General features: G+C 40.0%; 1 protein-coding gene across 1 annotated transcript; it reads right to left on the bottom strand.

The window, feature by feature from the left end:
- Nucleotides 1-245: 245 nt before the first annotated feature.
- On the bottom strand, nucleotides 246-8,782 carry LOC130682164 (ATP-dependent RNA helicase DDX3X-like). Its single transcript, XM_057496313.1, has 8 exons — nucleotides 8,720-8,782; nucleotides 2,297-2,441; nucleotides 2,022-2,166; nucleotides 1,623-1,804; nucleotides 1,434-1,551; nucleotides 1,055-1,208; nucleotides 648-784; nucleotides 246-449 (listed from the first exon to the last, which is right to left on the bottom strand). The coding sequence occupies exons 1-8, from the start codon at nucleotides 8,755-8,757 to the stop codon at nucleotides 370-372; spliced, it is 999 nt and encodes a 332-aa protein (XP_057352296.1). The 5' UTR covers nucleotides 8,758-8,782; the 3' UTR covers nucleotides 246-369.
- Between the last annotated feature and the right edge of the window lie 807 nt (nucleotides 8,783-9,589).

The following is a 9,589-nucleotide window of genomic DNA, read 5'->3' as shown; positions in this document are numbered from 1 at the left end:
TCTTTATTTGAACGATTGACATTTTGGGCATTAGTGAGCCAAAAGGACATCAAAACAGTAAGTTGTCCTAAGTTTAAGTCACAATTAACAAACGATCCTTAGTCAAAAAAGTATAAATGCAGTTTGGGGTGGGAATAAGCAGGAGGGGGGGTTAATCCAAGCTACATCAATTAAATCTTTAAATCAACTTTATTAATAGACTGTTGACTACTGTTTTCTTCTTGTGTCTTTGAGCTCCGTTGAATTTTCAGGACAATCACAGTTGGTAACTGGACAGCAGTTCTTAAAGCTACACGATATGTTCTGGCTAAGATACATGTGGTTTCCAGATGAGGTTGTTTACAAGGATGACTTTGTTGTAAAGCAGATTCAATTGCCCCAGCAGCTGACACCCTGGAAGCTGTAATTTCCTCCATGTCCATCACTAGTGTAGAAGCCTCCATAACCAGCTGTCAAGAGATATTAAAAAAAAATTCAGCCAGCACTTTTAAGTAAGTTTTCTTCTCAAGTACTTTAAATATAAACGTTGTAAAAGATAGCTACAGAATTGGATTTTGTGTTCTTTAGAAATTAAATTTCTCCACTAATTTATTCTTTGAAAAAAAGAAGTCTTTGCCAAAAATATGAAATGGAAAAAATTATGTTACCTCCACCAAATCCTCTGCTGCTGCTGTCACCACCTCCACCACTGTGGCTGCTGCTTGCATGACTACTACTAAAGGCAGAACTGGTGGAAACTCTACTTTGTTGATAGTCTCTGGCACCAAATCCTCCACTGAATCTACTATTAAAAGGAAGAATTCTTTTAATGAACAAGAAATTCAATAAAATGACAATTCCTGTCCATAGACCCACTATTTCTGATTTTTCAAACCAGTTTCCAATGTGGTCAATTCCTCAAATAGTGTTCCTGAAGACCTGAGCAGTTAACATCAACATTTTTGACTCCACTTCAGCCTTCCTAAGGCCATCCCTTATCCAAGTATGCGAATTGTGCACAGTATTTTACTTAACCCCCATAGAGAAAAATAAGAAGGCTGGAAACAATCCGTACCTCTTAGAATGTCCATGACTGCTGCCCTTACAGTGGTGTTCATGAGCCATGTTTCCCAACCAAGATGGCACTTCTTGTTTAGCTTCAACAAGTAGATCCAACAAATCCTTTGTGATATTTCTATTTCTTTCATTAAAGAATGAGGTGGCAAGGCCTACAAGAGTCCAAATATGTATATAATGCCTGGATTCCTGTGAAGTTGCTCAGTGTTTTTACTTATATGCAGAATAACCACAACTCAAAAATGTGACGTTATAATTCAAGTTAAACTGGAATACAAATAACTGTTATCTGACACCTGATTGATGTCATGTCCAACCTTCCCTTAAAAATAAAGGTTCTAGTATTTCAGATTCTGTGTCAAACTAAAACACTTTACCAAGGTTTCCTACACGTCCTGTACGACCAATCCGATGTACATATTCTTCAATATCACTTGGCAAGTCAAAATTGATTACATGTTTCACATTTGAAATGTCTAATCCTCTTGCTGCCACCTGAAAAATAACTTTTGTTAAAAGAAAGCAATAGTCAAACATGCATAACCCAAAAACAAAAATGTACTCACGGATGTAGCCACTAGAATCGGGCTTTTTCCTGAACGGAACTGGTGAAGGGCCTCCTCTCTATCCCTCTGTGATCGATCTCCATGAATACTGGTACAAGCATATCCTTCACAGGATAAGAAATCCTCGAGAGAACTGGCACGCTTCTTGGTCTGCACGAACACTAACGTCAGTGAATCCTTCCCTGAAAAATTGTATGTAAGATTTTGTTTACTAACAGCAACAGGTGTAATTACCTTTTCTAAATATTAACTGGCTTTCATTTTGTGCTAGGTAAACAAGCACATGGAGCTAATAAAAACTTAACACTTAAGAAGGTAAGTGAAAGACAAGGTAGAGGCTAAGGAGAGCCAAACTGGTCTTTCTTACACCTAGCTGACACTACTTATAATTCACCTTACCTGCTGCATTTAAGAGGTCAAGCAAAAATGACCGTTTGTCTGACTCTTCCACCCAAACTACCTTCTGCGTGATGCTTTCAGACGTAGAGCCAACTCTGCCTACCGTCAGGAAGATATAATCATCCAAGAAATCATGAGCAAGCCACTGAAAAAAGGGAAAAATAAAAGCCTGAAGTATTATTACTCTAACTTTTTAAGTGTCAGAAGACACTCAAGTACTTATTAACAAATACGTTCTAAAAAAGGAAGTTGTATTTTTTCTAAAAAAACAACACCTGTATTCCCTTAGGAAAGGTAGCACTGAACATCATGGTGTGGCGAATACCCTTCCGTGGCATACTGCCTTGTTCAACTATACGACGTATCTGAGGTTCAAATCCCATATCCAGCATTCTATCAGCTTCGTCCAACACTACGTATCTGTTACAAAAAAACACCCAATTTAGGATCTGATGAGAAACTTACAGTTGAATATAGTTGTGTCTTTAATTAAGCTTGATACATTTATCCAACACTCTTACTACACAAAGTAACACATGAAATACACTTAAGTCACACAAGCAAAGGAGATTATTACTTGACTCTGTACCAATACAGGCTAACTGTTATTTTTCAAAGACTATGTAGAAAGTTAAAATCATTCATGTTTTAATCTAAATACTAATAAATCACTACAAAATGACCACTAATATTAAAAAAGCTTCATCTCAGAGGAGGGGCCAAGATGGTGGCGACAGAAGGGCAGCAGAAATCTCCTCCCAAAACCATATATATTTTTGAAAATACAACAAATACAACTATTCCTAAAAGAGAGGCCAGAAGATACAGTACAACAAACAGTAAGGCTACATCTACAGCTGCGAGAACCGAGCGCCTCATGAAGGGGGTAAGATACAAGCTGAGGACCGGCAGGAGCTGAGCACTCCACCAACCCCCGCCCACCAGCGGGAGGAGAGGAGTTGGAGTGAGGAGGGTGAGGGAGCCCAGGTATGCTAAATACCAAGCCCTAGTCATCCTCACCGGGAGCACAGACACACAGTACATGGTGTGCTGGATATTAGGGAAACGCAACAGTAAAACATGTGAGCAGGTTGCCACTGCTGGTGCCCTAGGGACAAAAGAAAAGCGAGTGCTTTTTGAAAGACGTAAAGAGAAAGAGGCCTCACAGCATCCAGCCACACTCAGACCAGCAGCTGGGTATCCTGGGGAACTTCAGGCACCATAAACACACACTCTGAGCAGAAGTGCAGTTCTGAAGCCCCTCATGGTGGTTAAACAGCCTCCTGTCAATTACCCTTCCCGAGTGGTCCTGCCACAGCAGGGGAGCAGCCTGAGAGTAGCTGCGCCCACAGCAGCTGCCCAGGGCCTCCTCCACAGCCACCGGGGACAGACTCAGAGGCTCCACGGCATGTGGCAGCCCGGCACAGACAGAGGAAGCTGGGACAGGGTGTGAAGGGTAGCCGTTATCGCAGGAGAGCACACCCAGTGTGCCTGCCTCTCCCCGCAGGGCCCGGGGATGCCCCGATGGCTGCACCGCCTGCAGCAGCTCAGGAAATAAAACCAGAAGCTGCTCCTGGTGTGTGGGTAACCGGCACAGGCAGCGGAGAAGGGCAAGGTGACCAACAAGCAGGAGAGGACTTTGTGACACAAGCGCTACCTGCCTACAGCTTCCTCTACCGCCATGAAAAGGCGGAGGAATTTGGTGCAGTCCAGAATTACTCTTGGTGCCCGAGAGAGGGCCTGGAGAGATAGATTTAACCTAACTCCCTGAAAAAGAATTCAATATTAACGTCATAACCATGCTGATGGACCTGCAGAGAAATATGCAAGAGCTAAAGGATCAAGTTAGGAGGAAGAATACAGAAATAAAACAATCTCTGGAAGGACTTGAGAGCAGACTGGCTGGGGTGCCAGAGACCGTTAATGGAACAGAGAGCAGACAACAGAAACACAGAGAAGCTGAGGCAGAGAGAGATAAAAGGATCTCCAGGAATGAAAGACCATTCAGAGAACTGTGTGACCAAGCCAAATGGGACAATATCCACATTAAAGGGGTACCAAAAGAAGAAGAGAGGAAAAGGGACAGAAGGTGCCTTTGAAGAAATAACTGCTGAAAACATCCCAAAACTGGGGGAGGAAATAGTCTCTCAGACCTTGGAAGACCACAAGGGACCCAGGGAGGAGGACACCAAGACGCATAATTAAAATGGCATTGACCAAGGACAAGGCGAGAGTTTTAAAGGCAGCCAGAGAGAGAAAAAAGGTCACCTACAAAGGAAAACCATCAGGATATCATCAGACTTCTCAACAGAAACCTTACAGGCCAGAAGATAACAACATGATATATTTAATGCAATGACACAGAAGGGCCTAGAACAAGGAATACTGTATCAAGCACAATTATCATTTAAATATGAAGGACGCATTAAACAATTTCTGGAAAAGCAAAAGTTGAGGGAATGTGCCTCCCACAAACCACCTCTACAGGGTATTTTAGAGGGACTGCTCTAGATGGGAGCACTCCTAAGGCTAAATAGATGTCACCACAGAAAATAAAATCACAGCAAAGAAAGCACACCAACCAAACACTAACTAAACACAAAAAATAAAATCAACTACGCACAAAAGCAGTCAAAGGAAACACAAGGAGTACAGAATAAAACACCTAACATATAAAGAATGGAGGAGGAGGAATAAGAAGGGAGAGAAATCATCATCAGACTGTGTGTATAATAGCTTAATAAGGAAGTTTGTAAGACAGGTAGTAAAGACGCTACCCTTGAACATTTGGTAAACACAAATCTAAAGCCTGCAATGCCAATAAATACATATCTTTCAATATTCACCATAAATGTAAGCAGATTGAATAAACCAATCAAAGGACACAGAGTAACAGAATGGATAAAAAAGCAAGACCCATCTATATTCTGCTTAACAGACACACACCTCAAACCCAAAGACATACACAGACTAAAAGTCAAGAGATGGAAAAACATATTTTATGCAAACAACTGTGAGAAAAAAGCAGGTGTTGCAGTACTAGTATCAGACAAAATGGACTTCAAAACAGAGAAAGTAAAAAGCAATGAAGAAGGACATTATGTAATGAGAATGAGGTCATTCCAGCAAGAGGATATAACCATTATAAATATACATGCACCCAACACAGGCGTATCAGCATATGGGAAACAAATACTAACAGAACTAAAGGAGGAAAGAGAATGCAATGCATTCATTTTAGGAGACTTCAACAGACCACTTACTCCAAAGGACAGCTCACCACCAGACAGAAACTAAGGACACAGAGGTACTGAACAACACACTAGAACAGAAGGACCTAACAGACTTCTATAGAACTCTACACCCATACACACTCTCCTCAAGTGCATATGCAGCATTGTCCAGAGTAGACCACGTATGAGGCCACAAAAAGAACCTCAGTAAATTCAAAAAGGTAGAGATTTTACCAACCAAATTCTCAGGCCGCAAAAGTGTAAAACTAGAAATAAATTGTACAAAGAAAGCAAAAAGGCTCACAAACACATGGAGGCTTAACAACGTGCTCCTAAATAATCAATGGATAATGACCAATTTAAAAGAGATCAGGCAATATTTGGAGACAAATGACAACACCACCACAAAGCCCCAACTTTTGCGGGACACAGCGAAGGCTGTTCTAAGAGGAAAGTATAGAAATACAGGCCTATTTAAAGTAGGAAGAAAAATCCCAAATGAATAGTCTAAAGTCACAATTATTGAAACTGGAAAAAGAACAAATGAGTCCAAAGTCAGCAAAACAAAGGACATAATAAAAATCAGAGTAGAAATAAATAAAATTGAGAAGAATAAAACAATAGAAAAAATCAATGAAATGAAGAGGTGGATCTTTCAGAAAATAAACGAAATAAGCCCCTAGTCCGACTTAGTAAGAGAAAAAGAAGATTCTACACACATCAACAGAATTAGAAATAGGAAAGGAAAAATCACGACGGACCCCACCGAAATACAAAGAATTATTAGAGAATACTATGAGAATCTGGATGCTAACAAGCTGGAAACCTCAAAGAAATGGACAACTTCCTAGAAAAATACAACCTTCCAAGACTGACCAAGAAAGAAAGAGAAAATCTAAAGACACCAATTACTAGCAACGAAGTTGCATCAGTAATCAAAAAACTACTCAAGAGAAAAACCCCCGGGCTAGGTGGATTTACCACAGAATTTTATCAGACATACACAGAAGACAGAATATCAATTTTCCTTAAAGTTTTCCAAAAAATAGAAGAGGCGGGCAAACTTCCAAACTCATTCTATGAAGCCAGCATCACTCTAATACCAAAACCAGGCAAAGACTCCACAGAAAATGAAAACTACAGACCAACATCCCTGACGAACATAGATGCAAAAATACTCAACAAAATATTAGCAAACAGAATTCAAAAAACATCAAGAGGATCATAAACCATGACCAAGTAGGATTCATCCCAGGGACGGAAGGATGGTACAACATTCGAAAATCCATCAACATCATCCACCACATCAACAAACAGAAAGACAAAAACCAGATGACCATCTCCACAGACACTGTGAAAGTGTTCAACAAAATTAAACATCCATTCTCGACAAAAACTCTCAACAATATGGCTAGAGAGGGCAAGTTCCTCAACATAATAAAGGCCATATATGACAAACCCACAGCCAACATCATACTTAACGGTGAGAAGCTGAAAGCTTTACTACTAAGATTGGGAACAAGACAGGGATGCCCACTCTCCCCATTGTTATTCGACATAGTACTGGAGGACCTAGCCACAGCAATTAGACAGAACAAAGAAATACAAGGAATCCAGATTGGTAAAGAAGAGGTCAGATCAAATTGTCCTGTTTGCAGATGACATGATATTGTACATAAAAACACTTAAATACTCCACCCCAAACCTACTAGAACCAATATCTGAATTCAGCAAAGTTACAGGATACAAAATTAATACACAGAAAATCTACTGCTTTCCTATACACTTACAATGAACTTGGAGACAGAGAAATCGGAAAAAAATTCTATTCACAATTGCATCAAAAAGAATAAAATACCTAGGTATAAAACCTAACCAAGGAAGTGAAAGACCTCTATTCTGAAAACTACAAGACACTCTTAAGAGAAACTGAGGTCACTAACAAATGGAAACTCATCCCATGCTCTTGCCCAGGTAGAATGAATATTGTCAAAATGGCCAAACTCATTAAAGCAGTCTACAAATTTAATGCACTCCATATCAAAATACTACAGCGTTCTTTAACAAACTGGAACAACTCTAAAATTCACATGGAACCCCCATTTCAGCAGTCCTGAAAAGGAAGAATAAAGTGGGGGGCATTTTGCTTCCCAACTTCAAGCTCTACTTCAAAGCCACAGTAATCAAGACAATTTGGTACTGTCACCACAACAGACCCACAGACCAGCGGAACCGGATAGAGACCTCTTCATGCACGTATCTCCCCAGGCAAGGGAAACAAAAGCAAAGATGAATAAGCGGGACTATACCAGGCTGAAAAGCTTCTGTACAGCAAAGGACACCATCAATAGAACAAAAAGGAATCCTACAGTATGGGAGAATATATTCATAAATGACAGATCCGATTAAAGGGTTGACATCCAAAGTATATAAAGAGCTCGTGCACCTCAACAAACAAAAAGCAAATAATCTAATCCAAAAATGGTCAGAGGAGCTAAACTAGAGAGTTCTCCAAAGAAACGCAGATGGCCAACAGAGATATGAAAAGATGCTCCACATCACTAGTCATGAAAGAAATGCAAATGAAAACCGCAATGAGATATCACCTCACAGCGGTATGGATCGCCAGCATCGAAAAAACAAATGACAACAAATGTTGGCGAGGTTGTGGAGAAAGGGGAACCCTCCTACACAGCTGGTGGGAATGTAAATTAGGTTCAACCATGTGGAAAGCAGTACAGAGGTTCCTCAAAAAACTCAAAATAGAAATACCGTTTGACCCAATAATTCCACTCCTAGGAATTTACCCTAAGAATGCAGCAGCCCAGTTTGAAAAAGACATATGCACCCCTAAGTTTATCGCAGCACTATTCACAATAGCCAAGAAATGGAAGCAACCTAAGTGTCCATCAGGAGATGAATGGATAAAGAAGATAGTGGTACATATACACAATGGAATATTATCCAGCTGCAAAAAGAAAACAAATCCTATCATTTCCAACAGCATGGATGGAGCTAGAGTTTATTATGTTCAGAGGAATAAGCCAGGAGGAGAAAGACTAGTACAAAATCATCTCACTCGTATGTGGAGTAGAAGAGCTAAGAAGAAACTGAAGGAACAAAACAGCAGCAGACCCCAAGAACCCAAGAATGGACTAACAGTTACCAAAGGGAAAGGGACTGGGGAGGATGGGTGGGAAGGGAGGGATAAGGGGGTTAAAAAAGACAGGGGCATTATGATTTGCATGTATGATATGGGGAGTGGTGGCACGAGGAGGGCTTTGCAACAGAGAAGAGAAGTAGTGATTCTACAGCATCTTAACATGCTGATGGAAACTGACTGTAATGAGGTTTTCGGCGGAGGCCTGGTGATGGGGGAAGTATAGGCAATATAATATTCCTCATGTAATTGTAGATTAACGATACCAAAAGAAAGCTACACCTCAGATACAGAAATTAACTTACTTGCAGAAGTCTAATCCAATTTTTCCTCTTTCCATCATATCCAGTAGACGCCCTGGAGTGGCAACTAACAGGTGACATCCACGTTCTAAATCTCGAATCTGCTGACCAATATCAGCACCACCATAAACCACACAAGGTCGAACTCTAGACCGGTATGAAAACTGTAAGCAAAGGATTCATTGGGTAGTCAGAAATGTATCACTAATTAAAAATAGCAACAATAAGTAAAATGCATATTTACTTTTCTGGCTTCCTCATAGATCTGTACAGCCAGTTCTCTTGTAGGAGCTAAAACTAAGGAAACTGGGTATTGTTTACGGCGTCCATACCTTCCATTTTCCTAAAAAGAAATTTTATGAATTAAACTTAAAGACCCCAAATTTGTTCATTCTTTAAAAAATTCTTGACATCAAAATTCCCCTTGTTACTTAAAAATTACATGCAAAACTGGCTTTCTGTTGGATAATCAGTCTGAAAACAAAATTTAAAAAATGAAAATAAAGTACACTTGGCATCACTTAGAAAGAAGGGTCCCAACAAATATTTTGGTAAGTCTTCCAATGAAAAAACTTCTTACAAGGATTTCTTTACCTTCACAGCCCTCAAAGCCTCGCCTGGACCATCTGCATAAATCTGACTTAAGATGGGTAAGAGAAATGCTGCTGTTTTTCCAGAGCCTGTAAGAAAAACATTTTATGAAGTATTCCAAACACCCTCTTGTGTTAAGAAAATTTTACTCTACGAAAATTTTACTCTATGCCTAATTTTCTGGAAAACATGGTATATTTACACAGCTAAGCAAAAAGTGCCAGCCGAGGAACTTCTGTGAACATTTTATACAATGCACTATTCAATTATCTGCATTTTAAT

This window comes from Manis pentadactyla, chromosome Y (genome assembly GCF_030020395.1).
Source record: "Manis pentadactyla isolate mManPen7 chromosome Y, mManPen7.hap1, whole genome shotgun sequence".
Classification (NCBI taxonomy): domain Eukaryota; kingdom Metazoa; phylum Chordata; class Mammalia; order Pholidota; family Manidae; genus Manis; species Manis pentadactyla.
The sequence above is the reverse complement of the archived record's forward strand: the minus strand, read 5'-3'. Positions and strand labels throughout refer to the sequence as shown.

Bases quoted from the DNA above. Each gene is read 5' to 3' on its own strand.
- LOC130682164 (XM_057496313.1), bottom strand. From the start codon at position 8,757: ATGATGGAAAGAGGAAAAATTGGATTAGACTTCTGCAA. The intron at 1,552-1,622 runs GTGAGTACATTT...GTTATTTTTCAG, and splicing joins CGATTCTAGTGGCTACATCC to GTGGCAGCAAGAGGATTAGA. The intron at 785-1,054 runs GTACGGATTGTT...TCCTTTTAATAG, and splicing joins AGTCATGGACATTCTAAGAG to TAGATTCAGTGGAGGATTTG.